The sequence below is a fragment of the Cricetulus griseus genome, chromosome 4 (assembly GCF_003668045.3).
Source record: "Cricetulus griseus strain 17A/GY chromosome 4, alternate assembly CriGri-PICRH-1.0, whole genome shotgun sequence".
Taxonomy (NCBI): domain Eukaryota; kingdom Metazoa; phylum Chordata; class Mammalia; order Rodentia; family Cricetidae; genus Cricetulus; species Cricetulus griseus.
In genome coordinates this window covers 156385427-156402683 of record NC_048597.1, presented here as the reverse complement: position 1 = coordinate 156402683, position 17257 = coordinate 156385427, and the positions used below count along the sequence as shown (strand labels likewise).

General features: G+C 53.3%; 1 protein-coding gene across 10 annotated transcripts in view; it reads left to right on the top strand.

The window, feature by feature from the left end:
- Positions 1–17257, top strand: part of Phldb1 (pleckstrin homology like domain family B member 1) — a 48470-nt gene that overhangs the window by 8375 nt on the left and 22838 nt on the right. For 9 of the 10 annotated variants that reach the window (XM_027411974.1, XM_035443619.1, XM_035443618.1 and 6 more), the window contains exons 5-9: positions 7660–7785; positions 9343–10691; positions 13976–14257; positions 14629–14769; positions 14856–14993. In XM_027411974.1, the coding sequence (XP_027267775.1) occupies positions 7660–7785; positions 9343–10691; positions 13976–14257; positions 14629–14769; positions 14856–14993 (2036 nt within the window). Of the gene's footprint in view, positions 1–4628; positions 4781–7659; positions 7786–9342; positions 10692–13975; positions 14258–14628; positions 14770–14855; positions 14994–17257 lie in introns of those variants that run through there. The other variant, XM_035443621.1, reaches the window with a different exon arrangement.

The window sequence follows — 17257 nt, the reverse complement described above, 5'->3', positions numbered from 1 at the left end:
CCTGGGTATGGTGTGGCCTTTGGTGGTTGTAGGAGAAGAACAAGTGGAGCAGCAGTGAGAAAGATGCTCTCTGATGTCAAGAGGGAGCTGTTTTGAGATGCCTTGGAGGACAAAATCTCCTGAGCCGATGGGGTGAGGGCAGAATCTGATGGAAGAATCTGAGGACATGCCTGTTCCTGCTGCATAGTCGCTTGGGGCCATGGATGTGGCTACCCTTTTGTTTCCTAAGGCACCAAGCCTTAAGAAGGCCCTGGTGTGTAAAGTCCCCTAATTACCATGGTTACTAGGCAGGTAAGGGCTGGCTACATGGTACTTTGAATAGGCCAGATATAGTCACTGTGGAAATAGGTACTAAGCATTATTAGTTCATTTGTGAGTCTTTTGTTTGTTTGTTTATTTGTTTGTTTGTTTTTCAAGACAGGGTTTCTCTGTGTAGTTCTGGATGTCCTGGAACTCACTCTGTAGACCAGGCTGGTCTCAAACTCACAGAGACCTGCCTGCCCTTGCCTCCTGAGTGTTGGGATTACCTGGCCATTTGTGAACCTTTTTATTGAGGAATTGAGAAAAGAAGATCTGGCCAGATGTGGTGGCACACAGCTTTAATCCCAGCACTTGGGAGGCAGAGGTAGGCGGCTCTAAGCAGAAACTAATTGGCGGGAAACCCCTTTGCACAGGAAATGCCACTCGCTCCACTGTCCTCTATGATCTGTGGAGGGCTTAAGTGCCACTTCCTTCACCTCTGGCACAGGAATTAACCAGGGCCCACTCATCCCTTCTGCTCCCAGGGTATGGCAGAGCAAGGATAACATGTTTCAGGGAAGAGGTTCTACAGCAGCTGAGGGCATACCTGTCTTCCCTGGGGGTCAGGATCTCTGACTCGAATGAGAGGAGTCCTCCCAAGCTGGAGCTTTGGCTGTGATGCTGTGTGGTTCCCCGGCAGTCTTGTTCAGGATCAGGGAAAGCATCTGCTCCAGGATTCAGGGATATGTAAGCGAGACATAGAGCAGCAAAACAAGAGATGGGGCAAATTCTAAGACCTCCCAGCCCCTGTCTTGTATCCACCAATGCTGTCATTTCCCCAGAGTAAAAGCATTCTTGCCCTATGGGTAGCGAGTGGGGTGACAGCGTCAACGCTGTGTTCCATCTTCCTAGGGCATCATTTAACTCTTGAGAAGCGGGAGGGTCTGAGGCCATGATGGGATTCTTAAACATTTCCTGTGGCCCTAGTGACCCCACTTTCCTGAGCCAGAAGTCCATCTTGCCAAGTATGTATCCTCCTACTCTCTTCTGACCCTAAACTCCCTTTGCCACCCCCAACCCAGCCTTCTTGTCTGGGCTCGCCCGTTTCTGAAGCTTGGCAGGGTAGGCGGAGGCACAAAGGAATGGGTGTTCTTCCTAACCCCCCTCCCGCCCCCCCTTGGCTTCCAGGAGCTGAGGGTTTCCTTGTCTCATCTCTGAAGCAAGGCACCAAGCCCAGCCCCGCCTGGCCCCAGTCCGGACATTCTTGGGAGTGCGTTTCCTTGGATACTGGGTGGTGTGGGGGCGCATGTGCTATCTCTGTGTTTATGTATCTCCGGATATGTTTGTGTCTCTGGGCTTATGTATTTTGGTGTTTATTTGTGGCTTTCCTTGTGTTTACAGACCAGTGCATTCAAATGGGTGGTAGGTGAACTCAGGACTGATGGCACCAAAATGTCTATGTGTGTATTTCTGTGTTGTATATGAGAACTCGGTGGCATGTCACATAGGGCTGGAAGTGTAACTCAGTGGTAGAGCACTTATCTAGCAGCATAAGGCCCTAGGTTCAGCATGTGTGTGCATCCGTGCGCGCACGCAAGCACACACGCACACACACACTCACTAACACACCCACTCAATCTTTTTCCTGGCATACTGCGGAGGCAGGGGGATCCTCTTTGAGAGGTAAAAGGATATCTTGGGACTAACGAAGCCTTCTTGGGTTGAGCCAGGCTTTAGAAGATGCATCATTCTGGGCACTATGCCCAGCCATAGGCAACTTGGAATGACACACACTTCATGGCAAGCAGAGATGGCAGTGACAGGCTCTTCTAGTCAGGAGTGTGCTTGGGCCAGGGGAGGGGGAGGAGACTAGAAAACAGATGCCAACCTTTAGCCTAGAGAAGTGAACATGTGATGGAGCCACCCCTGTACCCAGGCATCTTGGCGCATTCCATGCTGCCCTCTTCTCTACAGAGCAAGGGGTGGAGCTGGGAGAGGGACCAAGGAAATGAGGCGGTGGCATCTCAGTCTGGGGTCTAGGCTGCTCCACCCTAGGACCACAGCACCAAACCACATAAAAGATTTGGGAAGGGACTAAGGAAGAGAGACTCGAGAGAGCCACACAGCTCAGTGCCTGGGCTGGCTAGACAGTATGTCCCCTATCAAATCCTACCACTATCTTAACCGTCCTGCACTTCTGAAGCCTCCCACTGGTGGGAAAGAGCTCCAGGATAGCCAGGATTCCTGGGGTGCCAGCTGCCGTCCAGTGATCCAGGGCATCAGGCTCTCTCTTCCCCTCCGGTTATGTTATTATTCCTTCTGTGAACTGGGCAGGGAGCCTCCGAGCTTTTTGTTAGGACTGATAATGATCTTTACTAGTAAAACTCAAGGGAAGGAGAGCAGGAGTGAAGATTGGGAGCTTCCAGCTTCCTTGTGTCTGCTTCTTAACACTGTTTCTCACTGGCAGCATCTCCCTGTCTGCCTGGGTCTGTCCAGCTGGCCATCACAGTTTCCAGACCTGTGACTCACTCTTCCTGGGGAGTCTTTGTTTTTTAACGCCTCCCTTCATTTTACGTTTGACCCTATATGGTTCTTCCTTTTTTTCTTCAGAAGGGAAAGAAGTTTCCTGTGTACATGTGAGTGTGTTTGTGTGTGTTTGCATGTAGGCATGTATAGTATGTCAATCAGTGAATGGGTAAGGCAGTGACCTATTCAACAAGAATGGAAAATTCCCTCATTATTTCTGTAAGGAAGCTGGCTTTTTATTTCAGAGTCCCCCAGGGGCTGATTTGAAAGGCTAGCTCTGCTCAAAGAAGTATATAACTAAGAGGGAGCTGAGGGCTGGGGACATGAAAATGTGACAATAACTGTGTGTGATAGAGCGTGTATAATGTGGATGTTTGTTTGGCTCAGTGCGCGCCTGGCTGAAGGGGTATCAGTGTGACTGAGCAGTGTTAGTGTGTATTGGAGGTGACAGTTGGAGCTTCCTGGGCTGCTAAGCACACAGTGTGTCCAAGATTGTGTGTGGGTTGTCTTGTGAGTGTCTGGTGTCCAGGGTCAGGTCACTAGGTTAAAAGCAACTCTCTGGGGCCCCAGCCAGGTGCTATGTCCCAGTCTGGTTTATAATGTTTGTTTCCTTGATCTTAGGCGCTCCAGACAGCAAGAGTCTTTAAGTTAAAAATATATATTATTTTATGTGTATGGGTATTTTTGCCTACATTATGTCTGTATGTCACATGTGTGCATAGTACCCACAGAATGCCCAGAAGAGGGAAGTGGATCACTTGGAGCTATAGTTACTAAAGTGTCATGTGGGTGCTGGGAATTGAACCCAGATCCTCTGGGATAACAGCCAATGAGCCTAAACTTTGAGCCATCTTTCCAGCCCCAGAAAGGGTCTTTTTTTTCCCCCTGAAACAGGGTTTCTTTGTGTAGTCCTAGCTGTACTGGAACTAACTCTGTAGCCCAGGCTGACCTCAGATTCACAGAGATCTACCTGCCTCTGCCTCCTGGGTGCTGAGATTAAAGGCGTGCACCACCCGCTCAGGGACAGAAAGGGTCTTAATAGGGGTATACAGGTCTTTGCTGCAGCTACCACACACAACAGCAGGTTGTAGCTAAGAAAAAGGAGGCTGCCTTGTGTAGGGGAAGCTATAGCCAGCCCGTTCTCCACTTTAGGCTCTGGAGAAGTTCGGTGATGCAGCCTGGGTCAGTGGGGGTGAGCCCTGGTGGGTCGGGCCAGTAGAAAAAGCAGCTAGGGTGGTGACAGGAGCCGACCGAGATCAGTGTTGCTGGCATTGCACAGACACTGCCTTGGCTTGAGCACTCAATCCAGGGTGACCTTGTCACAATGTTGGACTGAGAGTCAGAGCTGAACCTAGTGATCCTACCTGAACCCCATGGGGATTCCTACTTTTTTCTCCCTCATATATGGAGTCATATAGAATGTCCTCTGATGTCACTGTGGTCATCCTCCTCATTGAGTGGATAAGGAATCCAAAGCTAGCAGGCCAGAAGTTGTGACTGCCTCAAGGTGACACTGGCCCCCAGGCTTCAGTCATAGGTTTCCTACTCTAAAGAGGTCTAGGTGAGACAGCTCCTAGTATCACTCTGACCTCTGGCTCTCTGTCTTCTGGCTTCTGTTTACCTCTCACCTTAACTTCCAGCGCCGTCTTCCTGGGAACCTTTCCAGCCTGTCCCACTATCCCTCCAGCCCCAAGCGCGGATTCTCCAGCCCGCCGCCTGGTGGCATCCTCCCTTCCACCCCGCCTTCTCCATCCAGCTCCACACTCTTCTCCATCACTTCCTCTTCCCCTCCTCCTCGCCTTTGTCCCTCCCTCTCTGGCTCCCTTCCCCCGCCACTGGTGGCCGGCCCGCCCCTCCCCGGGCATTGGCGGCTGCTGGCTGCCTGGCTGCTTGCATCGCGCCCGGAGCCGGCGGCGCGGGAGGTCGGCCCGCCCCCTCAAAGGCCCAGGGCAGGCGGGCGACCTGCAGGGTCCCGACTTGTGATAGCGAACGGTCTGGAGGTCTCGGTTCAGTGGTGAGTCCTCAGCCCGGTCAGCCACTGCCCCAGGCAACCGGGCGTAGACGCTCCGGCTGGGAGGGGCGTCCTGGGAAGGGTGGGCGCAATGAGGGGATTGGGGTTTTTGCCCTTCTTGGGGAGCCTGAGGCTGTGAATCTGATGGTTTGTGCCCAGAATGGCTTTGAGTGGGGGTCCGAGTCAATTGCGTGGTTGTAGAGACCCCATCTTCCCCACCACAGGGCAGTCTGATCCTCGGGACCCGCCTCCGGAGCCTGTTGAGGGGTCCTGTTTAGGTTAGGTTATGGCTAAACGGAGTCCCCGATGGGAAGAGCCACAGTCTTTCTCCCATCACCCAGCTTCCCTCTGGCCAGTCCATTCTATTTGTGTGGCCAGCCGGGCAGTGACTGTCGCTCGGAGTGTGCAGCATGTCTGCCCATATGGCCGTGAGCCTGTATGGTTTCCGAGTGTCTGTGTGTGAGTCTGCGTGGGGTGTTTCCCTTCTGCATCTCACAAACAGGATCCACCCTCTCCTTTGCTCAGTGTTTTCCCTCCAGATGTGCAGTTCCTCCACCCACCTGTACACAGCAGGACCCTGAGTCCTTCTAGGCAGGGACTTTGGCTGGATAGCCAAGGTTTCCTGGGAATCTGGAGAGAGCTAGTCCTGGAGATGTGGAGGTCTGAGTGAGCAGAAAGGGGGCTTCCTAACACAGACAGGCTGGCCAGGTCTCTGAGGGCAGTAGGTGCCAGAGTTGGAGCAATGCCTGGGGCCCCTGAGTACAAATAGTAAGTTAATTTGGGCCAGAGCTGCTCTGCTCTCTGTTCTGCTGTCCTCCTGCCCACTCTATTAATACAGCGCCAGTGCCTGGCACCACTATTTATAGCCCAGAGCAACGTGGCCACACCCCCTGTGGGGGGGAAGGGAAGGGCAGTGACTCCAGGCTGTAGGTACCAGGGTAGAGGGTCCCTAGCTACCCAAAGCCAACTTGGGTGGTTCTGGCATTACCTGGATGGACTCCACCTCGCCTCCCCACTTGCCGCCCAGTTTAGACTGTGTGGTCAGCCACAGCCCCCTGCCCCCCATCACCGTAGAGTTGAGTGAATCTGTCTAGACCCTTAAAATTCATCATTAATTAGACTGTTAAATATTTGGCTGAAAGGGGGGGGCGGCGACTGGCTCTTTCTGAAACAGCTGTGGTTGTAATTAGGTGGATGGCTTGGGTGACTGTTATTTATCCTAGTTATGATTACTATGGGATTAGCTCCTCTGATTGGTGGCTTGGCAGTGAAGGCTTTCCCTAGTCTCACAACCACCCATCAGCCTTTAGAACTGTTGGTGCCGTCTGCCTGGGAGGGCCTGTGGGTGTGCCAAAGCAGTGGGTGGCTTTGTCTGCTATAGTTTTCTGCTATGGGTGGGCTTCTTAGACTGAGCCCCTCAATGTTCAGGGTCTCAGGATCAGTCATCCGAGCTCAGTAGGGAGTCCTGTCAAAGTACCCAATGGGCCTGGGCTGTCTCTTGCCCTTGCAGCCTTCTCTGAAATAAACTGCCTCAATGTCCTGGAATGTAGACTTCCCTGCCAGCCTTAGCCCAGACTGGCATGAAGCATGGGGCACTGAGTAGCACCAGATTGGGTAACCAGGAGGTTGGGGCTGGGAGTGTGGACAAATTGGAAGGCTAAGTAGTAGAGAGCCCTGGGGTTCTGGCTTCTTCCAGTACAGCATCTTCTACAGGAGCCTGGAAACACCTGGCATGGCCAGGAGGAGGAATTCTGCCAGCCAGGCTTAGGCGCCTGTGGGCACACCTGCTGCTGTGCACACTCCTGAGCCCCTGGCTACATTTTCTGGCTCCCACATACCCACCTCCTTCTATGCACTCATGCTTCCTGGGCAGGACTGGGCTTGTGTCTCTTGCCTGGGAATGTGCTTGGCTCAAGCCGAGCCCAGTGGCGAAGAACTGGCTAGATTCTATGGGAGACCAAGAAACAGCCAGGAGATGCTTTGTCCAAGAAAGAGAAGAGTGCGCTCTCTCTAGGTGCTCAGAGAGAGTGGTAGCCCTCCTGAAGTCATACCATAGTAAGGAATTGAAGTAAATTCTGAACCCCACTAGGGCACTTGACTGGTGTGTGGTGTTTCACTTGTCACCATATCTGTATGTGTGTGTGTGTGTGTGTGTGTGTGTGTGTGTGTGTGTATGTAACTCTGGGAGATGCTGCCTCTCAAACCATTTTACTTAAGGGGTAATTTGATGGACCACAGATACACATTGGTGTTGGTTGTTCATTTTTTTTCTTTTTTGGATTTATTTATGTGTAGTGTTATGTTTGCCTGTATGTAAGGGTACCACATGCATGCCTGGTGCCCTCAAACATCAGAAGAAGGCATCACTGCCCTTGAAATTGGAGTAACGGATGGTTTTGAGCTACCATGGAGGTGCTGAAACCAAACTCCAGTCTTCTGCAAGAACGGCAAGTGCTCTTACCCACTAGCCATCTTTCCAGCCCCCAAGTGTTTTTTTTTTTTTTTTTTTTTTTTTTCTGATGAACTTTTTCTACTTTTGGAGAATTTTCACATGTACAGTCCTATTAACCCTGGGAGATCCGGTAGTATCAAGTGTCCCGTTTTTATAAGAGAACTAGCTTGGAGGTAGAGTGTCGTCACCTGACGATTTTGTAGCTAGTGAAGAGCTAGTAGGAGGACTCTGATTTTGGGAAATTGTCTGCCAGTGATCTTTCCTGCCCTGACTTTTGACGCTTTTGGCGCTCATCTCTGGGCTCCACTGCAGAGAGAGGCGGGTCAGATATGTATTGTATGGACACTGTGAGCACAGGTGGGGTTGGCTCTTGGGAGCTGAGGGTAATCGTGCTATTGTTGTGACTTCTAAGTGATTGCTTTCTCTACAGGCTGCATGTTGTGTCTGGGTCAGTCCACCTTCCTTCGCTTTAACCACCCAGCTGAAGCCAAGTGGATGAAGAGTATGATTCCAGCAGGAGGCCGGGCCCCAGGGCCCTCCTACAACCCTGGCTCTGGTAAGTATCCAGCTGGGACACAGGGCTACATAAGTGGCACCCCTTGAACATGTGTCTTTGCCTATTCCAACCACTCTTGGAAGGTTAGGGCAGGACAATACCAGTGGTCTGGGCTTGCTGCCACTGCCATGGACTGGTGGAGAATGCTAGGCCATAGGGTCACTGGAAAAGATCCAAGGCAGTGCTACTTGGATCAAGCTGGGAAGTTCTGTTCTTTTGAGGGAATATGCAAGGCTTTGTTAGCCTGGAACCCTACTGCCTTGGAAGATGCCAGCCAGTGTCTGGGACCCTGGCCCTCTTGTGTTGTCACCAGAGTGTGTCACTCAAGGGGACCTGGCTATTATGATGAACCCTTAGTAGTTTCTGGGTCCCACCTCCTGGTGATCATGTCCTGAGGCACTGCTCAACCCTCAGGCCATGCCATGCTGACCGATGACTCAGAGAGCAGCTGCAGCTTGTGTGTGAATTATTGATCCCCAGAGGAGAATTGGTGATTGTTCTAGGAATCAACACAGGCCCCTCAGCCAGCTGCCTAGAGGGGTGGGGTGCAGATGGGGAAGCTAACAGTGTGTGTGCCACCCTAAGCTCTGCAATGGGACTAGTGGGACCAATGCTGGTGTTGTGGCAGGTGAGCGTGTATGTCAAGTTCACTTGATGGAATGATTATTAGTGACCTACATAGTCTGGTGGCTTCAAGAAAGACCAGTGGTCACTGGGAACACATGGCGACACTGACTAATTTAGGACCCAAAGTCAGTTTTGCAAACCCATTCTTTTCTTTACCTCCTATGAAAATTATGTCTTTCAGTCCCCTGGGGGCTCACTTTGCCCCTACCCAAGCTTGGTCATGCTACTCCTTTAGCTGTTTGGGTATTGATTCTGAGGATTCTAAACTCCTGGTTGGTTGACAAGGGCTAGGACCAGGCAAAAGCCAGCTCTTGCTGGTGTGGTTTAATGGAATAATTGGAGACACTCCGCTGTACCTCGAGGCTCCTCAGCCGGGCTTCCAGGAACAAGCCATTAGCAATCCTTCTGTGTTGGATCGGCATGGCTTTCACCACTCATTCACCCAAGCCTCTGACTGCCGTACTGAGAGGCTCTGGTATCCCCTTAGACTAAGAAGCCCTGGAACTTTTGACCAGCTCCACAGTAGGTCCGCACCTCTTTTGCAGTGTGCTCACTTGCTCTTCCTAAAAGAGAGGCACAGAAAGGTGGGAAAACCAGGGCAAGGAGGACTGTATTGTTGGGGTGAGCTGGAAACAACTAGTCTGGGAAGTAAGTACCTGTTAATGTTGCTGACTCTGTCCTGAGTCATTCAGTGTTAGAGCCAGGAAGGTCCTGCCTATCATCTTCCTTTATAGGAGGGGAACTCAGGGCACAAGAGTTTGGTTAAGGTTGCAGAACAGGTCAGTGGCAGAGTGGGCTGGTGCCAGAACTCAGCTCTTCTGGCCCCACTGCCCTACGATGAGGTTGGGTGGTACTTTCTTGTTTGTGCATGTGTGTAGGTCCCTAAAGCCAAAAAACCAGAACTTGAGGCCTCTTTGCATTTTCCCTCAGCTGAATCAGAGAGCCTGGTGAATGGGAACCACACAGCCCAGCCTGCAACCCGGGGACCTTCAGCCTGTGCCAGCCACAGTTCCCTGGTGAGCTCTATTGAGAAGGACCTGCAGGAAATCATGGACTCACTGGTGCTAGAGGAGCCCGGAGCTGCTGGCAAGAAGCCTGCAGCCACATCCCCACTGTCACCAATGGCTAATGGTGGGCGCTACCTGCTGTCCCCTCCAACCAGCCCCGGTGCCATGTCTGTGGGCTCTAGCTATGAGAACACCTCTCCAGCCTTTTCTCCACTTTCCTCGCCAGCCAGCAGCGGGAGCTGTGCCAGCCACTCACCCAGCGGGCAGGAGCCGGGACCTTCGGTGCCCCCACTGGTGCCTGCTCGTTCCTCTAGCTACCATTTGGCTCTGCAACCCCCACAGTCTCGTCCAGTTGTAACCCGTTCCTCTGAAAGTCCCCGGCTGGGCAGAAAAGGGGGTCATGAGAGACCTCCCAGCCCTGGTCTCCGGGGTCTACTGACTGACAGTCCCGCAGCCACAGTCTTGGCTGAGGCCCGCAGAACCACTGAGAGCCCCCGACTGGGTGGGCAGTTGCCTGTGGTGGCTATCAGCCTGAGTGAATATCCACCTTCTGGTGCCCGCAGCCAACCCACCAGTATTCCTGGCAGCCCCAAGTTCCAGTCTCCAGTCCCTGCTCCCCGCAACAAGATTGGCACACTCCAGGACCGCCCTCCCAGCCCTTTCCGTGAGTCTCCAGGCTCAGAGCGGGTGTTAACGACCAGCCCCTCTCGACAACTGGTGGGCCGAACATTTTCTGATGGGTCAGCAACTCGTACCCTCCAGCCTCCTGAGAGCCCTCGCTTGGGCAGGCGAGGCCTGGACAGTATGCGAGAACTGCCTCCCTTGAGTCCATCTCTGTCTCGAAGGGCTCTGTCCCCGCTGCCAGCCCGGACTACCCCAGATCCCAAGCTAAGCAGGGAAGTGGCTGAGAGTCCCCGGCCCCGCCGCTGGGCAGCCCATGGGACTTCCCCGGAGGACTTCTCCCTGACTCTGGGAGCAAGGGGCCGCAGAACTCGGAGTCCCTCGCCTACACTCGGGGAATCCCTGGCACCTCGCAAAGGCAGCTTCAGCGGCAGGCTGAGCCCAGCCTATAGTCTGGGCTCTCTTACTGGGGCTTCACCTCGTCAGAGCCCCCATGCTCAGAGGAAGCTTTCTAGTGGGGATTTGCGGGTGCCCCTCCCAAGGGAGAGGAAAAATAGCATCACCGAGATCAGTGACAATGAGGACGATCTCTTGGAATACCACCGACGACAGCGCCAAGAGCGGCTCCGGGAACAGGAGATGGAGAGGCTGGTGAGTGGATGCCAGGGAGGCTGCTGCTGCCCAAGGCAGTGCATCTGCCAGGGTGTGGGCAGGCCAGCTGGCAGAGTAGGAGAGGCCATGTACAGGGCCTGGGCTTCTTCAGGATGAACCATCTGGATAAGTGACCAGTATCTGGTGATCCTAGTGCTGTGAGGAGGGACCGTCTTTGAAATCTCAAAGGCTTTTCAAATTTTTGTCACCTCTCTGTGTGTATGTATGCATGTGCAGGTGTGTGGCTGTGTGTAAGCCAGAGGTTAGTGGACAGTGTCTTCCTCAGTTGCTCTTCAGGCAAATCTCTGTGAGTTCGAGGCCAGCCTGGTCTACATAGTGAGTACCAGGACAGCCAGGGATACACCACAAAACAGTATCTCAAAAAAAGACAAAACATGCCCAGAGAGGAACATTGATTTGGCTTTTTCTTTATAGTGCCAGGCATTGAATCTAGGACCTTGTCATGTCTGGGCAGCACTCTACCACAGAGCTATGTCCCCAGAATTTTCTTTCCTACTCCTCTTTTTTTTCCTTTTTCTTTTTCTCCCTCCCTCCCTCCCTCCTTCTCTCCCTCCCTTCCTTTCTTCCTTCCCTCCCTCCCTCCCTCCCTCCCTTCCTTCCTTCCTTCCTTCCTTCCTTCCTTCCTTCCTTCCTTCCTTCCTTCCTTCCTTCCTTCGAGGCAGGGTCTCTCTGTATAACCCAGTGTGGCTGCAAGCTTGCCATGTGGTCCAGGTTGGGCTTGAATTCATGATCTCTCTACTGCCTTTTGAGTACTGAGGTTACACGTGTGCCTGACTATGCCTGGATTGTGGTGGTGGGGCTTCCTCTTTGTCTTTCAAGACAGGGTTTCTCTGTGTAGCCCTGGTTGTCCCGGAACTTGCTCTGTAGACCAGGCTGGCCTTGAAACTCACAGAGATCCACCTGCCTCTGTGTCTGGAGTGCTGGGATTAAAAGCGGGTGTCACCACTGCCAGCTGTGTGTATCTCCAGATCCTCTTGCCTCTGCCTCCTTTAGCAAGTCCTACCAGCCTGCACCACCAGAACTGGTGGCTTCCTATTTTAAAGCATGTGTCTGTTACCAGTATATGTGCATGTGTGTGCTGATGGATGGTGGAGGCCGGAGGACACTTTGTGTGGAGACATTCTTTTTTGTTGTTGTTGTTGTTGTTTTGAGACAGGGTTTCTCTGTAGCTTTGGAGGTTGTCCTGGAACTAGCTCCTGTAGACCAGGCTGGTCTCGAACTCACAGAGATCCACCTGCTTCTGCCTCCCAAGTGCTGGGATTAAAGGCGTGCACCACCACCACCCAGAGTATTCTTTCTTTTCACCTTTACATGGGTTCCAGGGATCCAACTCAAGTCATCAGGTTGCACAGCAAAGCACCTTTACCTGGCGCTTGGTCTTTAGGAAAGCTCTCTCGTCTCCCTTTCTTGCTTCTCTCTGGCCTCTACGAGTGGGCATGAACCACTGACTCTGGCCCAGGTGGGTCCTCTAAGACTATGATACTAAGGAAGAGGGGGAAACAGAGCGGGCAGCCCCTGGCCTGCCTCCATGGTTGTGTGATTGTATGTGTCTGTGAATATAAATGTGGTGCTGTTGTGTCTGGGTGTGGTTCTGGGCAGCTGTCCTAGAGATGGCATCTGAGCTGGGAGGGGGCTGGGATTCCCCCAAATAGCATAGGGAGCTCCAGGGGCATTGGCTGTTCTGTACATGCCCAAAGTCCACAGACAAGAACATGAATTCTCCCTTCCTTCCCTTGAGAGTAGAAGCCCAGGGTGTGTGGGGGGGACATTTGTCTGAGGAGTGTGGGAAGAGGCTGGTCCTTTTGGGGTGAGGGTGTGGGGCGGTATACTTGTGGGTGGCAGGACCCCCAGTCTTCCTTTGTTACATCGTATTACTGTTGTGCTGTGGCTACCCTGGTTCTTCATCCTGAGAGGGACGATGAGCATAGCACATCAGTGCTGGGCCCAGCCTCCCCGCCCCCATCCCCACACAGGTACACACCTCACCACCAGTCCCGACCTGCCCCACCTGCCACTTTAAGTCAGAGGCTGCCGCCCGCCCGCACCCTGCCCCTCCTACCTTAGCCAGGTTGCTTATCTGGGTCCTAGGGCGGGGGTGAGGCATTGGCCCAACCTCCTGGGTGCTGAGGCTTGGTTCTTGGGTTTTTTTGCCACAGAACTGGGCAAGCAGCAGGAAGGAAACTGGGTAAGTATTGTGGGATGGGAAGCTGAGGCTAAAATGTGGGTGGTGAGAGAGATTTGATGTCAGAGACCCCAGAAACCCTGTCAAGATCTGGGCTTGAAGGTCAGGGCTGGGGTGTTATATGCCAGTGGATGAGTAGGACAGAGACCAGGAACATGACTGCCCTTGTTCCCTCGCCTCCTAGGCACCTGAGGTGACCATTTCTGCATCAGGATTTAGAGTGAGAGAATAGATTGACAGGTCATAGAGTACTTGGCTCACACCTGGCTAGCTTATGTTGCTAATAAGGAGCAAAGGGTCCGCTGCCTGAATGACTTGGGGCTGAGGGGGGACAGGGAAGGAAGACAGTGTCCCGTCTGCCTTTCCCACTCTGTGTCTGGACTGTCAGGTCCTGTTGCCTGTAGTCTGCTTTCCAGCCTTATCGTCTGCAAGTGCCCACCCAGCTGTATGTAGACTATGTTTATCTGTGTGTGTGCCTGTCAGGGCTGGTGTCTTCATGTGTAGCTACCTGTTATTGTGGATGTACCTCCTTGGGCACATGGAGTGTCGGTGTGTGCCTGTGTAGCAGAACCAGGGGCAATCAGTGTGACCCTGTCCTCTGTATGTCCCTGTGTCAACATGCGCACCCGGATGCCTCTGTGTCTCAGTATGGTCTTTAGGCTGCTTACCCCTGGTTCCTGTGAGAGTTTGGATGTGTCCTTGTGAGACTATGAAGCAGCCTCCTCCTAGGGTAGAATGAAAAGGGAAAGTAAACAGGATGATGGGAGGGGCCAGCCACATGGACAGGTGGCATACTGCCTTATTCTCTTACCCACTTTTGAGGGACCCTCTTTCCCTACACCTCTCACAGACTGTGTTTTAATTTATTTATTATTATTATTATTTGCGGGGGGGGGGGTCTGAGATAGGGTCTTCTGTGTAGCCCTGGCTATCCTGGAACTAGCTCTGTCCTGGAACTCCAGACTGCTGGGATTAAAGATGTGCTGGGCCCAGAATCCCTAGTGTCCAGAACACCCTGGCTCAGGCCACACTAGGTCTCAGACTTCTGCTCTTCATGCTCTGCTCTCTCCATTGTCCCTAGGAACGCCAACGCCTGGAGACCATCCTGAACCTGTGTGCTGAGTACAGCCGAGCTGACGGGGGACCTGAGGCTGGGGAACTGCCCAGTATTGGAGAGGCCACTGCAGCTCTGGCATTGGCAGGCAGGAGACCCTCAAGAGGCTTGACAGGAGCCACGGTGGTCTCTGGAAGGAGTGGTGAGGAGTCTGGAGGTGCCTCCCAGCGCCTGTGGGAGAGCATGGAACGCTCAGATGAAGAAAATCTCAAAGAAGAGTGCAGCAGCACGGAGAGCACCCAGCAGGAGGTAGGGGGGTTAGGGGGCGGGGGCTGATGTGATGAATGCTAGGGCCGAGTGAGGAAGGGTAGTGAAAAAGGATCAAGGTTTGGATGAGACTAGAGGTGAAGAACTGTGGAAGCAACGAGGAAAAGGGAGGTGACCATGACTTTCCCAAGCTATAAATGTGCTTTATGACCTGTTTTTCTTTGGGGCCCCACCCAACTCTGGCACTCTGGTAAATCTTTTCCCTATAGCTGGGCTCTCTGGCTGGGAGGAAAATAGTCTCCTGTTTTAGTCTAGTTACCCTTTTAAGCAGTTTGAGGAGTGTGTGATCCACCCTCTTAGTCTGATCCTGGAAGGTTCTAGACTTCCTCCATGGGAGCTCTCCTTTCCTCCAGCATGAAGATGCTCCTAGCACGAAGCTTCAGGCAGAGGTGCTGGCCGTGGAAGAGGAGCGGGCTCAGGTGCTGGGGCGTGTAGAGCAGCTGAAGGTCCGAGTAAAGGAACTGGAGCAGCAGCTGCAGGAGGCAGCCCGGGAGGTGAGCTGGCTGGGAGGCATGCATCCTGGGATGGGACCCCACGCTGAGCTCCCTGCCTTGACAAGGACCCTGGTATCTCTGTCTAGGCTGAAATGGAGAGGGCATTGCTGCAGGGGGAGAGAGAGGCAGAGCGAGCACTGCTGCAGAAAGAACAAAGGGCAGTGGACCAGCTGCAGGAAAAGTTGGTGGCCTTGGAGACAGGCATCCAGAAGGAGAGGGACAAGGTAACTACTTGACTACCAGTGGCCCAGAAGAGAAGGAGAAATGCCTTCCCTAGGGCGGTACACCCCTCGACATCCATCCTGCACACCACATGATCTCTAAACCCTCCAGGGATTGGGGGGGCCTTGTTCTCTATGGAAGGTACAAGCTTGGATGGTACTGCCAGGGGCTGGGCTGGTGTTTGGGGTCTCATTTATCTGGATCTCTGTGCTACCTCTGATTGCCTGGGTGCCTGCCATTCTGGAGCCTGCGTGGTCCTTCTAGGAAGTGCCAAAGCCCTTTCTTGGGCGGTTGAGCACAGCCTGAAGGACTGGTGCTGCTGGGGTAGGGAGCATAATGGGACCCACCATGAAGAGAAACTCTCCTTCAAGCATGCCTCAGGTGCTTAGGATGTGGTCTTTGGGAGATGGCCCACAGGCCTCTGTTTCCTGTCATCAAGACCTGCAGTCTCCCATCCCAGATGGTCCCAGCTCCTGCCCCTGCCCCTTTCAGATTTCGTGCCAGTCTTCAAGGGCTTCTCCAGCCCCCAGGGGTTGTGCCAGCCATGTCCAAGATGCCCAACAGCGTGCCAAAAGCTCTGAAGTGGAGAGGGTTCATCTCTTTCTGGATTTGACAGTATTTTTCTAAGACATTTTAATTTTCCTTCTGGATTATTTTTGAGAGTTGTCTTCCTCTTTTTCTCAATTTTGAGAACTAAAAATTCATTGCCCCTCCTTTTTTTAAATGGAGCTTTGGCTCTGGCCCCCAAAACCACACTCCCAGATTCTGTGCCAAATTAACTCTATGCTTGCCGACCAGGCCTGCACTAACGCCCTCTCTAATCACTGTCCTGGGCTCTCCGCATGCCCCTAACTGCCAGGCCACCCAGGCAGGGCTGAGTCATGCCAGCTTTACTAACTCCGTGGGTGCCTTTGTGCCCCTGACCTCTCCCCTCTAATGTTGCCTCCTCCTTTTCTTGGTGTGGGACTCCAAGATCAGAAAGGAACTGGCAGGAAGGCACAGCTAACTTTTGCTCAGTGGGTTATTGGCAGGAGGAGTATAAGGATGTGTGTGTTGGGAGAAGGTGTGTGTGGCCAAAGAGGGGCTCTGCCCAGACAGTGCCTCCTACTGGAAAGGCCTGGGCTGCTGCCTCCAGAATGCTGAAAGGCAGGGGGTAGAGGTGGGGTGAGCTGTTTGTCCCTCCAGCCTAGCCCTCTGGAGCTGAGTGATAAGGGGCTCCAGATGTGGGCACAGCCTTGGAAGGTTTGGGCAGGGCCTTTCTGCCCACTGAGTGGCTACCCATTCTTGCTGAATTCAGATAGTCCCTTCCTTCCCTTTATTCCTGGAGGCCATCTAGAACACAGGCTGTAGTGTCCGGACCTCAGGACCTGGCCTGAGCAAGGCCTTCCCTCTGGGTAGGTGGGTAGGTGAGCTGGGCAGGTGCAGCATATTCCTTAGGAGTAAGGCATTCCACAAGCAACCTGGCTAGCCTCACTTAACTGAGATTGCTCAGAGGCCTGGACTTCGCCTTCCCTCTGGTCCAGGTGTTTGAGGTGGTGATGGTGATGATGATGGTGGTGAGAAGGTTCTCTTGACTTTCCCTTCTGGCTTCCAGCCCATGGCCCCACTCTGGCTTTGGAATCAGTAATCACAGTTTCTCCTCTGCCTGTCCTTCGGAGTGGTGACTCACCAGCTCCTCCCCTAGTCCCCCTTTCCGCCCTCAGAGGTGTCATCTCGCCCCAGACAGAGCCATCCACCTCCTCCCTGTATCCACTCCTGGGGCTCCTATTACCATGGCAACGGGCCGAACTAATTGCAACCCTCATCCCTACAGAAGTTCAGCCTGCTTTGCTGGCACCCCGCCCCCACCCTGGGCAGGAGGGGAGGGTGGCCGTGGGGGGTTGGGCTGGGGTCCCCTTGCTGCACCGCTGTAGCGCTAATATCTTCAGCTCCTCGTTTACTCTCAACTCCTGGATTTAACCCTTCCCACCACTCACATTTTCCCAGGGTTAAATTTTGGTCTCGGGACAGTGGGAACTGAGCGGGAACTGAGCTCGAGGCTCAGTTCTTGCCATGATGCATCAGCTTTGACTTGGTTTGGAGAGGAAACGGAAGGTCCTGTCTTAGGACCTACCTAAACAATTCTAAAGGGACCAACATTTCCACCCTGCCCCCACACCTCTGCCTTTGTTTCACCGTCCCCTGTCTGAGTTCCGTCTTACACCTCTGCTTCTTGCCTCTCGCCTCTCCCACGTGCCCTCCTTCCTCTCCTGCTCTCTTCTGTCTC